The sequence below is a fragment of the Mustela lutreola genome, chromosome 5 (genome assembly GCF_030435805.1).
Source record: "Mustela lutreola isolate mMusLut2 chromosome 5, mMusLut2.pri, whole genome shotgun sequence".
NCBI lineage: Eukaryota > Metazoa > Chordata > Mammalia > Carnivora > Mustelidae > Mustela > Mustela lutreola.
In genome coordinates this window covers 88,551,146-88,565,977 of record NC_081294.1, presented here as the reverse complement: position 1 = coordinate 88,565,977, position 14,832 = coordinate 88,551,146, and the positions used below count along the sequence as shown (strand labels likewise).

At 38.7% G+C, this 14,832-nt stretch overlaps 1 protein-coding gene across 2 annotated transcripts in view; it reads right to left on the bottom strand.

Annotated features, from left to right (window-relative positions):
* The window catches only part of RAB3C (RAB3C, member RAS oncogene family), a 296,308-nt gene that overhangs the window by 51,363 nt on the left and 230,113 nt on the right, over positions 1-14,832 (bottom strand). For both annotated transcript variants that reach the window (XM_059175041.1, XM_059175040.1), the window contains exon 4: positions 3,350-3,474. In XM_059175041.1, the coding sequence (XP_059031024.1) occupies positions 3,350-3,474 (125 nt within the window). The remainder of the gene's footprint in view (positions 1-3,349; positions 3,475-14,832) is intronic.

The window sequence follows — 14,832 nt, the reverse complement described above, 5'->3', positions numbered from 1 at the left end:
CACTGTAGGTTAATATACTGGAACTAGAACTGAAAAAATGATTTGGTTGTCATGGTCTGTGGCAGCACTTCTAAGCATGAAAGTGAATGGGAGAGAATGAAGAGTGGTGGGCTCACGAAAGAATGCCAAAGTGCAAGAAGCAGAAAGAGGAGGGATTTTCCAAGCAAAGAGAAGTTATGGCTGGAGAAGGAGGAGGAGAACAGAGGGCATCATAGGGTAGAAGCCAAAAGGCCAAATTTTACAGGCAGGGCCCTTACCACGGGCCAAATAGAACAGAAAATAAGGTAAGGGAAATTCTCACTGTCTGTCTATCTGTCTAGTCTATCTCAGCTGCTACATTTGTTCCTAGACAGTAGGGGATGGTATTACCAGCAGCTGACATATTGTGAACGCTTAGTAAATGCTTGGTGAACTAAAGAGGACCGACCAACAATGGCGACTGCCAAACAGGCATTTTTAAAGAGCTCACCTACAACTCAGTTCCTTCCAGTGCCCTCACTAGGATTTGCAATTGTAACCAGACTGACAGAAGAGTTATTTTCAGCCATTTACTAAAATGTGGAAATGATGTTTAGAAATAGTGCCCAATCTCTGTGTGTATGTAAGGGAATTCTGGACAATGGAGTTTTGTTAGTAATATAAAAAAAATAAAGCAAAGACCTTTAAAATATTTACATTGAGGTTGTAAGAGTGGGTTATTTCCATACGAATGATCTCTCATGATCATTTGTAGAAGTGTGTGCAGTCATGAGAAGAACAAACCACATTAAGTGAAGTAAATGACTCTCTAAGATTGCACAAGTGTTGGTTGCTATGACAACTGCTGGGTTATATTAAATAGAGAACAGAAAAAAAAAAATCAATTAGAAACCACTGGGAGAACTTGCACAGGAGCATCAGACAGTTCTGCTTCACAATTTCAAGAACTTTCTACAGCCGGCATTGCATGAACAGGGTTCCTGTTGATGTAGACACAGGCTTAGTTCTAAGAAAGCTCACCCTCTTGAAGCATTCCCATCATTCTAGTGTTTCCTTCCATAATCTACTCTTCTGAACATCTAAGTAATTTATCAAAGTAGTGAAGAATTTATGCGGTTATCTGGCTCTTCTCTACTGGTGACACTTAACAGTGTTTGCCTTCAATCCATTTTTGTTTAAAGCAAAGTTTTCAGGTTTATATAGAGAGAGACAATTTCGATCTGTGGAGCAGTTCCCCCACCATCCCCAGTGTGGCACATGTTTGACTAGTGAAGAAAATATAGGGAAACTAGAGATGGTTTCAGGAAGCCACCATGCCAACTCACTCCTAGGTTTCTTTTCTCTTTGGGGAGATCTACTATTTTCCAATCCTAACTTTCTGACGTGCTAAGAGAAATAAGGAGAGTTTGCCAAGTTTTTCAGAATTTTCAATGAAAATGTTGTTAAGGTAATAAAATGGGAAAACCCCTATGAACGAAATGCTGAAGGTTCAAGAGCAACCACAGAGAGACCAGACATGAGCTATGTGACTTTCTCATGGGAAGCTCCACAAACATTTGTGGAAGGGTTCTTGTGGTCATCAGGTGGCCCTTAGTCTAATGAGTGCACTGATCTCATGAAGAAGTGTTTAAGCTCTCAGAATGGACCGTGCATAGTTCCTTTAGGAGGTTACCACATGACAGAGTAACCGAAAGGGGACCCACTGAGAGGGTCTCTGCTCTCCCATATGCGCTGCCCAGTACCAGCAGATTGATCTCAAACAAGCCCTTCATAGCAGCACTTTTCAAAGTGTAGGTTGAGACCCATAACTAAGTCCTAAAATCAACAGTGGGTCAGACCATTATTAAAAGACAGAGGGAGAAAGAGAATCAAATAGAAAAATACAAGAATGAATCTCATCCAGTAAGGGTAAATATACTTTGTGAAACTTCTGTTTCTTTCTCTCTCTGTACATATGTATGCACTGGATTGCTGAACTGAACATATTTCTTACTGCAGGTACTAGCCAAAAAGGCTGAAGAGCCAGACTCTGCCCTGCTAAGAATACCTTGATGTTCTCTGTTGTGTAAGTTGGAGGGAAACGGGGAGGGGGAGGGAAGGAAGGGGAGCAGGAATAAAAAGAAAAGAATTCCACCTCTTTTGCTCCAGAGTTTCAATTATTCCTCAGATGTGCTCTCTACTTCAGTAATATTACACTCAGTTCCAACTTCTGTACCCACTCTCCTCTCACTGTCCTTGGTCCATTGTGCCCTTTATTCATCAAGCTTTCTCTCCTCTTTGTGGTTTTCAAATTCTCTTCTTCTTTAGGGTCCATTCAGGCCTTATCTTGGCGTTTAACCCATATGATCTCTATGTCCTCTCATCACTCACCTCTTCCCAGCTGTTCTGCTTAATTCCATACCATTTCTCTCCAGGTGTCCTGTCTTCTTTGAGCTTTACCTGCTTCCTGTCCCACTCTGCTCCCACACCTCCTGGTACCTCTCTTCCAGTCTGCCTCCTTCCCCCTGTTGCTTTTCTCTTGGCATCTACCTCCTAACTATCCTGTTTTTGTTGTCTGGCTGTTTCTGCCTTTTTCCGTGGATCTCTAGGTTTCCCACTTGACTAAAAGCAACTTGAGCCCAGGAACAGTGAATCATACATTTTTGTACACCCCATGATATCTGGCATAGTACAGGGCATATCAGAGGTGCTCAGTGTAAATGCCTTGAACTAATAAATCAATCATGATTCCCTCCTGTGCACGAAACTCTACCCTACTCACTCAAGTATTTTTCTCTCAAGATACAATGTTTTGTGTTTAAAAGGGCTTTGTGACTTCTGAAGCTCTCTAATACCTATTTCTAATCTCAGTTTTATCTACAAAAGCTTGGTAAAGAAGGAATGGGTCATGATACTTATTTTTGAGAGATGAGGAGAATGAGTCTCAAAAACATTTTTAACAGCAGCAAGCCTTGTCAGTGATGTCCCCAGAAGCAGAATCTATAATGTGACCTATTATTCTGTGCTACTAAACTCTTCTGGTAGAAACCTGACAACAACAATCACACAGGATAATAAAATGCTCAGTCAATGCAAAATGTATATGGAAAAAAACAATGCAATGACGAAATAGCAGGCAGGGCTTAGCCTGTGTTTCTCATGAAATGAAAATTTGAATACCTTGTACTAGATTAACATTTTGGTTATTATGCTTGAATTCTCATAGTGCCGCAAAAAGTGGGACGAAATCCACTTACTACTTACCGAGGATATGCTGGCTTCTACTATAAGGTTGAAAGTCCTTCTATTAAGCCCATCATAGCAATTAGCTGTGACTCTGTGCACTGTAACAAATAATGACCAAGCTCTGTTTTGTTAGCTTATCACTTACCAAGCTGTTCTCCTAAATGTTGGCCTCTCTCTGTTGAAATGACCCGCTCATCTTCCATGTCACATTTGTTCCCAACCAGGATAACCTGGGCATTATCCCAAGAGTATGTTTTGATTTGAGTTGACCTAAAAGACAAACAGGCAAGAAACCATCAGCAGAGAACAAACATAAAGCGAAGGAGGAGGACTATGTCCCACAGATGATGGCAATAGCAAAAAATGAAGCCCAAATGCCTGACATTTAGAATTAATTAGTTCAGTGCAATTTCACCCTTCAGATACTCAGGATATTTGTATTAAGAATTCTTTTTTATTGGGTGATATTAATATGACTACTGGTTTTTCCTTTCTCCCTTTTACCTACACCTTATGTAGTACCTTTATAGCTGGAGTGACCCAATGATCCTTGTTTATTCATGACATTTCCAGTTTTTGCAATAAAAATCCAATGTTCCTAGAAACTCCTCAGTTTTAGGAAACCCAGTTGTTCACCTTAGAGCCCACCACACACACACACACACACACAGAAAAGCATGATTTTCCCTTGTTATAATAACAACTTAAAGAGCTAGGACAATCGGGGCCTAGGAGAGATGGGGATAATGTTAATTTTCAAGAATGAATCATAAGGAGAAGAGGAGGAAGATGGTGGAGGAAAGGGAGACCTAAACTTTGCCTGATCTCAGAAATTCAGCTGGATAGTTATCAAACAATTCTAAATACCTACAAACTGAACAAGAGATCAAAGAAAAGAATAGCAGCAATAATATGAACAGAAAATCGACTGCTTTCTGGAAGTGAATCTGAGACGGTATACGGGAAGATGTACTGTGGGTGGGGGAGGGGACGGCTCCCAGCAAGTGGTAGAGCAGCAGAGCATGCAGTCAGAACTTTTAGAAGTCGTCTCCACTGAGACACATCACTCCAGTGGCTAAGCAGGGGGTGGAGAACTCACTGGGACAGTGTGGTCTTCTCAGGACACTCAGGGGTCACAGAACCAGGGATGCCTGAGTGTAGCAGAGCTCCCAGGTATCAGAGTGGGGAAGCCGGCTGCAGAGATGGAGCTGAGGAGGGGACTTTCAGATTGAGGTTACCTTAAACCATGATCTGAGGCACAGTCAGCCAATGCTCTTAAGCAGGGACCCCACAAGTTGCAGAAATGGGGAGACACTCTCCCTTCCTCCACTGGGAGGAGCAGCACGGAAGTGTGCTGCAGGCATCTGCTGGGTTTGGAGACTCCAAATGGGGCCGTGTGCCAGAGACAGAAACACTTGGTCACAGGCCAGGTGAGCATGGAGTGAGGCTGGAGACCAGGGAGATGGGAGTGATCGACTGCTTTTCTCTGAGGGTGTGCTGAGGAGTGAGGCCCCCGGCTCTCGCCTCCTCCAGGCAGAGATTGGGAGGCTGCCATTTTCATTCCAGTCCTCCAAAGCTCTATGGAAAGTGTTCAGGGAACAAAAGCTACCAAGAGTGAACCTGAGCAGATTACTTAGCTGGGCCCCTGGCAAGGGTGGTGCAATTCTGCCTTGGGCAAAAACATTTGAGAATCACTACAACAGGCCCCTCCCCAGAAGATAAGCAAGAACATCCAGGCAAGACCAAGTTCACCAATCAATAAGAACTGCAAAACTCCAGCACTGGGGGAATACAACACATGGAATTCATGGCTTTTTCCAAGATTCTTTAGTCTTTGAAAGTTAAATTTTTAAAATTTTCTTTTTTTCTTTTAATTTTTCCCCTTTCCTGTTTTATTTTTTTTGAAGTTTTTTTTTTTTTAATTTATTTATTTGACAAAAAGTGAGAGAGGAAACAAAAGCAGGGGGAGTGGTAGAGGGAAAAGCTGGCTCCCTATGGAGCAGGGAGCCCAGTACCAGGCTCAATCCCAAGACCCTGGGATCATGACCTGAGCCAAAGGCAGATGCTTAAATGACTGAGCCACCCAGGCAACGCAACCTCTTTCCTATTTTAACCAACATCTTATCCTATCAATACCTTTATAAAAATCTTTCTTAACTTTCATTTTTATAGTCATAATCTATCCCTTCATTGTATTTAATCTTATTTTTAGTATACATATAAGTTTTTCTTCCAACAAAATTTTGGTATACGGTTTCTTCTAATGACCAAAATATACTCTAAATTTAGTGTATGGCTTTCTTCTAGTCTCCTGCTGGCCTGATCACATTCTCACCTTTTTTTTTTTTTTTTAAATTTTTTAAATTTTTTCTTTCTTTTCTCAACCAACTTACTATCATTTTAAATTTTTTTTTAGATTTTCATCTTTACAGTCATATTTCATCCCTTCAGTTTACCATTTTATATATAGGTATACATGTAATAAATATATATATACATATATAAATAATATATGTTATTTACATATACAAATATTTAAAATTTAATATAAATATATAAAAATAAAAATAAATATATATATTTACCATTTTATATACATATATATACAGTTTTTTTTCCCCCGTCTTTAAATTTGGGGAGACAGTTTCTTCTAACAGACAAAAACACACCCCAAATCAAGTGTGCGGCTCTGTTCTTTTCACCATCCTGATCATATATTTATATATATTTTCCTTCCCCCCACCCAGTTTCAATTCTCTTCTGATTTATTTACTGTATATTTTTCTGGGGTTGTTGTTCTGTTTTTAGCATTGTGAGCTCTCATTCATCTGTTCTTCTCTGGACAAAATTATAAGGTGGAAAAACTCACCTCAAAAAAAAAAAAAAAAAAAAAAAAAACAAGAGGCAGTACTGATTGCTAGGGACCTGAGCAATACAGACATTAATTAGATATTGAAACTAGAGTCCAAAATAATGATTATGAAAATGTTATCTGGCCTTGAAAAAAGCATAGAAGATACTCAGGAATCCCTTCCTGGAGAAATAAAAGAACTAAAATCTAACCAAGTTAAAATAAAAAAAGCTATTAATGAGGTGCAATAAAAAGTGGAGGCTTTTAATGCTAGGATAAAGGAGGGAGAAAAGAGAATTAGTGATAAAGAAGACCAAATGATGGAGAATAAGAAAGCTGAGATAAAGAGAGATATAACAACTACTGGATCATGAGGGGAGAATTGGAGAGATAAGTGATACCATAAGACAAAACAATATTAGAATAATTGGGAATCCCAGAGGAAGAAGAAAGAGAGAAGCAGATGGTATATTGGAACAAATTATGGTGGAGAACTTCCCTAATTTGAGGAAGGAAACAGGCATCAAAATCCAGGAGGCACAGAGAACCCCCTCCCAGATCAATAAAAATAGATCAATACTTCATCACCTAATACTAAAAGTTACAAGTCTCAGAGATAAAGAGAATATCCTGAAAGCAGGTGGGGACAAGAAGTCTGTAACATACAATGGTAGAAATATTAGATTGGCAGCAGACCTATCCACAGCGACCTGGCAGGCCAGAAAGGACTCGTATGATATATTCAGAGAAATAAATGAGAAAAATATGCAGCCAAGAATACTATATCCAGCTAAGCAGTCATTGAAAATAGAAGGAGAGAGAAAAAGCTTCCAGGATAAACAAAAATTAAAAGAATTTCAAAACACCAAACCAGCCCTATAGGAAATACTGAAAGGGGTCCTCTAAGCAAAGAGAGAGCCTAAAAGTAGTAGACCAGAAAGGAACAGAGACCATATACAGTAACAGTCACCTTACAGGCAATACAATAGCACTAAATTCCTATCCTTCAATAGTTACCCTGGATGTAAATGGGTTAAATGGCCCAATCAAGAGACAAAGGGTATCAGAATGGATAAAAAAACAAGACCCATCGATATGCTGTCTGCAAGAAACTCATTTTAGACTCAAAGACACCTCTAGATTGAAAATGAGGGGGTGGAAAACAATTTACATGCTAAGGATGTCAAACAAAAGTTGAATAAATCCTTATATCAGAGAAATTAATTTTTAAGAAATTAATGGCATCCAAATAGGCAAAGAAGAAATTAAACTATCACTATTTGAAGATGATATGATACTTTCTGTGGAAAACCCAAAAGTTTCCACTCCAAACTGCTAGAACTTGTACAGGAATTCAGTAAAGTGTCAGGATATAAAATCAATGCACAGAAACCAGTTGCATTTCTATACACCAACAAGACAGAAGAAAGAGAAATTAAGGAGTCGATCCCATTTACAATTGCACCCAAAACCATATACCACCTAGAAATAAATCTAACCATAGAGGCAAAGAATCTGTACTCAGAAAACTATAAAGTACTCATGAAAGAAACTGATGAAGATACAAAGAAATGGAAAAATGTTCCATGCTCATGGATTGGAAGAACAAAGATTGTGAAAATGTCTATGCTGTCTAAAGTAATCTACACGTTTAATACAATCCTTGTCAAAATACCATCAATCTTTTTCAAAGAAGTGGAACAAATAATCCTAAAATTTATATGGAATCAGAAAAGACCTAGAATAGTCAGAGGAATGTTGAAAAAGAAAACCAAAGTTGGTGGCATCACAATTCCAGACTTCAAGTTCTATTATAAAGCTTTCATCATCAAGACAGTATGGTACCGGCACAAATACAGACACATAGTTCAACGGAACAGAAGAGGGAGCTCAGAAATAAACCCTCAACTCTACAGTCAACCAATCTTTGACATAGCAGGAAAGAATGTCCAATGGAGAAAAGACAGTCCCTTCAACAAATGGCGTTGGGAAAATTGGACAACCACATGCTGAAAAATGAAACTGGACCATTTCCTTACACTACACACAAAAATAAGACTCAAAATGGATGAAAGACCTCAATGTGAGAAAGGAATCTATCAAAATCCTTGAGGAGAACACAGGCAGCAACCTCTGGGACCTCAGCCACAGCAACTTTTTCCTAGAAACATTGCCAAAGGCAAGAGAAGCAAGGGCAAAAATGAACTACTGAGACTTCATCAAGATCAAAACCTTTTGCACAGTAAACAGTCAACAAAACCAAAAGACAACTAACAGAATGGGAGAAGATATTTGCAAATGACATATCAGATAAAGGGGTAGTATCCAAAATCTATAAAGAACTTACTAAAGCCAACACCCAAAGAACAAATAATCCAATCAAGAAATGCGCAGAAGACATGAACAGACATTTCTGCAAAGACCTCCAGATGGCCAACAGACACATGAAAAATTGCTCTACATCACTTGGCATCAGGGAAATACCTGAGATACCAGGTATTTCCTGGTATCTATTTACTGGAGATACCACCTCACACGAGTCAGAATGGCTAAAATTAACATGTCAGGAAATGACAGATGATGCAAAGATGTGGAGAAAGGGGAACCCTCCTACACTGTTGGTGGGAATGCAAGGTGGTGCAACTGCTCTGGAAAACAGCATGGAAGTTTCTCAAAAAGTTGAAAATAGAGCTACCGTACGACCCAGCAATTGCACTACTGGGTATTTACCCTAAAGATTCAAATGTAGTGATCTAAAGGGGCATGTGCACCTGAAGGTTTATAGCAGCAATGTCCACGATAGCCAAACTATGGAAAGAATCTAGAGGTCCATCAACAGATGAACAGATAAAGAAGAGGTGGCATATATATACAATGGAAAACTATGCAGCCATCAAAAGAAATGAAATCTTGTCATTTGCAATGAAGTGAATGGAACTAGAGGGTATTATGCTGAGCGAAATAAGTCAATCAGAGAAAGACAATTATTGTATGATTTCCCTGATATGAGGAATTTGAGAGGCAGAGTTGGGGGTTTGGAGGGTAGGGAAGGAAAAGATGAAACAAGATATGATCGGGAGGAAGACAAACCGTAAGAGACTCTCAATCTCACAAAACAAACTGAGGGTTGCTGGGGGGTGGGAGGGTATGGAGAGGGTGGCTAGGTTATGGACATTGGGGAGGGTATGTGCTAAGGTGAGTGCTGTGAAGTGTGTAAACCTGATGATTCACAGACCTGTACCCCTGGGTCAAATAATACATTATATGTTAATAAAAAAAAAAATAGCTGGAGAAATATACTCTATGACCTCTGTGAACATCTCAGATACATGGTATATTTTTTCAGAAAAATCCAGAGACACAACCTTTCTAATTCTGATACCAAAGTTGATAATATATTTCTCTAGCAACAGGCAAGTCAGCATGTATCATAAATTAGAAAATAAAAGCAAACACTGAAAACAGTATTTTTCTCTCACCTTATGTGTGTGATCTATGAGAAATGATACATTCATAGTGAATTAAGGTGTAAAATGCATGCTACACACGAATACACCTTAAATTTCAAGTGCTGGCATAGTTTTACAAAGAATTTCCAAAGGTTCTTTCAAAGGAACTCAAATCTAATTGGATTTCCTTAGGTAATTTTTAAATTATCTCCCTGCTCCTAAGAGGTCTTATTAACCAAGGCCTATTAACCAAGGACTATTCCTAAAAAGGCTCTAGGTATAGAGTCCTCATGTTAACAGACAAAGCTACCCTGGCACACAGCTAGAAATGAAATCACCAGAAAAATGTTGGGGGTAGTCATAGGAGAGTGTCATTGTGTAAGGAGGAGGTTGAGGCTACAGTATCAAGGACATGGTCTTCTGAGCTTACAGAGGACAACTATTTGCTTGAAGCAATTGAGCACTCCTTGGACCTAGGCAAACTCACCCTCTGCAACCCTATTTATATAAACTTAACTAGGATACACCTTTGTAGAGATGAAGAAGGAACAACTTGGTGAGCTTATTTGTATTCTTGAGCCAAGTTGATGGAATGCTTGCTTCTATTATTATTCAACATGTACAAGTATGTCATTTCTGATCTATTTTTTTTAAGATTTTATTTATTTATTTGACAGAGAGAAATCACAAGTAGATGGAGAGGCAGGCAGAGAGAGAGAGAGAGAGAGAGAGAGAGAGAAGCAGGCTCCCTGCCGAGCAGAGAGCCCGATGCAGGACTCGATCCCATGACCAGGAGATCACGACCTGAGCGAAGGTAGCGGCTTAACCCACTGAGCCACCCAGGAGCCCCCTGATCTATATTTTTAAAGAATTATTTATTTGCGGGGAGAGGGACAGAGAGAGAGAGAATTTCAAGCAGACTCCCTGGTGAGCGTGGAGTACGATTTAGGGCTTGATCCCATGACTCCAAACCAGGACCTGAGCAGAAGCTAAGAGTCAGACGCTCAAGCAACTGTGCCACCCAGGTGCCCTTAATTTCTGATTTAATAACCCATGGGGTTTTAGGCTACTGTGATGAGTTGCACGTTTATGCATATGCAGTATTCCTGATTCCCTAACAATTTGTAAAAATATATAAATATATAGCCATGATTATATCAAAGACATTCCCCTTCCATTTGTTTTAAAGAAATATTTTAATGTAACCTCCTCAATCTCTTAAATTGCCAAGGAAAAGTTTAATTTTTATAATTACTAGGGAATTATTAAAAACCCTTACCTTAAAAGATTAAATAGCTAATGGAGACCATTTTCTTTTTTCTGTTGATTAAAATTATGGTCTGGGGCATTTGTGATGAGGTGAACAGAAGATTAATTTGCCATCAAATTTGGTTAATCTCATTTTTGAAATCAGGGGTGCAATGGCTTGATTTGACTACTACAGACTTGCCAATGATGTCTACCACCAACAAAGTAGCTTTAGGCAAAGTCCAACCACCAGCCAGATCATGCTGGTGAATTTATGAATTACTACGTATCATAGAGTCCAAAATGCTATGAATTAGGAGATGAAAATTATTTTATGAATGGCCAAGAACAAAAATAAGCAGCAATGAAACTGACACAATACTTTCACATTAGTCCTACTAACAATCAGTCTTGTCAGCTTCTTATTGTTTTGAAATTTCTTTCATGTACTGTGAAGGGTTCAGGAATTTTTTCCTGAACATCATTCTATGACTATCTCAGTAATAAAAGTTAGCATACCCAACTGCTTGTGGGTATCTTTTCTTCTTAAGTCTTGTAGGCTGCAAGAAAATATGAAATGATGGTTATTAGTCCAAAAGAAGCATTCACGTTAAATTTATAATCCTTCCTGCTACTCAAATGGCCTAGAATTTTGCTTATATCATCTGGATATAATATGAATTAAGGTCAGAAAAAAGTTGGGTTGTTAATCCAATTCTCTTCTCCTCCAACTCAGAATCTTAGCAATTTATTCAACCAGTTAAAAAGAAAGCTCTAATACTAATCATGGGGAAGTCATTCTGCATTCTGTAGAGGTATCCTCATCTATAAAATGAGGCTACTACATTTTGTACAGACTCTCCAGGTTGTTGCAGGACAAAGGTGGTTTTACATGGGGTGGGGTCATACTCTATGTTCAAAGTTATAAACAAAATTTTACAAACACAATACATTATTAGTCTCAGATTAGGCAATCAGCTATTCCTCTTCCCAAGTCTGACTCAACTCATTCTTTTTAATTCCTATATTCTAAATAATAATTGGAAGTTTTTTCATTAAAGAATATCAAATTTTGTCTCCAGTTCCTCTATTGAGGTTGATGTCCTACACAGGCAAATTTCTAACTGGAATAGAACAGCCTACTCTGTTACGTCTGTCAGGAATAGGACACATGTTCATTAAAGTAATCCTTAATATGGAATTTTTACCTATTTAACTTTTTGGTCATTTGTTGTATTTTGTAAAATATTTTTTAAATTTGGGAAACGGGGACACCTCATTCGGGGCTGTCTTATCTCTTTGCTGGTTAGAGACATATTTAAAGAAAATGGCTGTCACCAAATAATATACATGTGAAAAGATTATTTCTCAATCACTGCTAGAGATCCTTTGGGATTTACAGTTAATCTCCACAGGATTAATGGAATCAGAAGCAATATGTTGGTCACCATGGTTACTCTACAAATGGCAATTAATTCAGATCTTACCAGTATCAAATCATGGTTATTAAAAAAATCTGTTATTAGCTAAAACCAAAACCAAAAAATACAACCCACATTTGTATTTTTATCTTCTCTATAAACACATAGAGAGAAGGTTTTTGTTTTCTGTTTTTGTTTTATATTATGATGAAGAAGATGAATTTTTCATGTTTTACGTGTATATGACTGAACTCTGCAGAGAATCATTTGATTGGAGAGCTATAAACAAAACAATCGAATTTCCGTACCATTGCTCCTTCTTCCCTGTTTTGGGTATATAAGTAATTTCCCATTATTTCAACCTTCTCTCACAAAGACTGGACTTTAGCTAGACACAGCATTCTGGAAAACAGTATATAAAACTGTATCAGTGACCTCAAAAAGCAATGATCTCCTAGAGTCTGATTTGGGCTGTATGTGGGGAGATTGGGGTGTCAGAGAGGATAAGACTTGCTATTTTTTCTCACTCAGTAAAGCTTGAACAGATCTTAACAGCTGTCCCATTCTTAATTCTGGAAGCTCCTATGCCTCCACTGGCATCCATTTCCCTTATTCTCGTCAAAGTTTAGGAGTCACATAGATCTACAGCTTCTCAGCCAACTTCCAATTTATAAGGAAATTTCCCGCCTGCTCCTGCTCATCACATAGGAATGCCTTTCTGTTACTTTCTCACTAATTTAATCATGTATTTATTCAATTTTTCCCAACCCTTAGAGGGTTTTAAAAATTATTCCAGAGCAGAACAATTAGATCGCAACCTCTAGGGACTTCATCAAAGGAATTAACAAAATCTCTCCAGGGGACTGGTATGTGGAACAGAGGCTCAATATTACTGGGATAACTCTCCCTAGACCTTTCCTTTTTAGGTTTTAAATAATCTATTTCAAAGAAAGAAAGAAAGAAAGAAAGAAAGAAAGTTAGTTAGTTCTCTTATTTTCTATCTAACACCCAAAGTATTTGCAAGTGTTTTACAAAGATACATAGGAAATACATTTTAAAACAAAAGAGTAATGGTAAGGAAAGAGAAACAGGGACATAATAAAATGTAATGATTTATATATGCTATAGAGGCTAATAGGTGGTCTCAAAGCTAGTAAAGTAAGAAACTACAATCCACCTACAGGGGGAAAAGGTGGTAACTTAGTTAGGTAATACAACAACCCACTATAGGATTTCTACCAAAATGTTACAAGTGATTATCTGGAGTAGTGATATTTCTGGTAATTTTTATTGTTACAGCTTTTTGTGTCATTAGTATCTTTAATGGGAAGCCAGTAATTTTAACAAAGAAGGTAAGTCTCTATCTTATAAAATAGATCACATAACGGGGAGCATTTATATGAGGCTACTTTTTCAAAGTCTCCCTTTTTTTAAAAAAAAATCCTTTATTAAATGAGTTATATACCTAGGAAAAAGCTTTTTCCTAGAAAGCTTTTTTCTAGGTACATAACTCATTACCCTACTAGCTTTGGATGGGCCAAGTGAGTCGCCTTAGCCAGTGGAATGTGAGAAGATGGGAGATGACTCACTGGTGAGCAAAAGCCAGCAGAGGCATTGTGAAGTTCTGTTAGTCTTCTCCTATTTTTTAAATAGTTTATTTATTTATTTATTTGAGAGAGAGACAGAGAAAGAGAGCATGAAGGGGTGAGGGTTGGAGGGAAGCAGACTCCTCACTGAGCAGAGAGCCCGATGCGGGACTCAATCCCGGGACCTCAGGATCATGACCTGAGCTGAAGGCAGTTACTTAACCAACTGAGCCCCTGAGGAGCCCCAGTCCTCTTGTATACTTGCCCTTCATCATGGACAGAGCCATCCCAGAATGGGGCTGCTCTCTCAGCTGGTCCTGGAAATGGCAAGCTGGGAGCCCAGCTGAGTTCTGCAGAGACCCACAAACCCCAACCAAACCTAGATGAGCTATGTTTGACCTAACACTCTTACTGTGGCGTGGCTTACCATTTTCATCTGGTTCCTTTCTATCTTGCTTTCTCCCAGTTCTTGCATGCCCTTATTAATTTCTTTAAATTTCCCATATATACTATTCTTTCCAATGAAAAGGAGCTATTACTATGGGGCTTGAGGTTTTTTAAGGCCTAAAACGAATAAAAATTTGAGATCCTAATTTCACACGTGCAAAATATAAATACAGAATTAAGTACAGGCCACATGTAGCAGATGGCGCTACATGGCCATGTAGCTATGGACTACATGCCCATAGTGCGCTACTTGTGTGCTTGCTAGCTGAATTCCCACAGCCAAAATCTACAGCTCTTTGCTTTAAAGTCTTCTCCAAAGCAATGCAAGGACACTGTGCCCATCATTGAAGATCAAAGGTAACAGGGCAATAGTACATCCCTGAAGTGGACCTCTGCCAGGAACTGGAATTAGTTGCCCTACTGATTCCCCAGGCTCCCTTCTTCCTAATGTTGTTGTCTCACCGATTCCCAGAACTCTCCGGCAGGATAAAGCTCTACTTGCCAGCTGTGGTAGAAACACACATTTTACTGGCTTCTTTCCCTTTTCTGGCTTGCTTCTCCACTCCCTGTGTCTGTTTCTTGCATTTCTGGGATAAACTACGTGCATATAAATTCTTGTCTCAGAG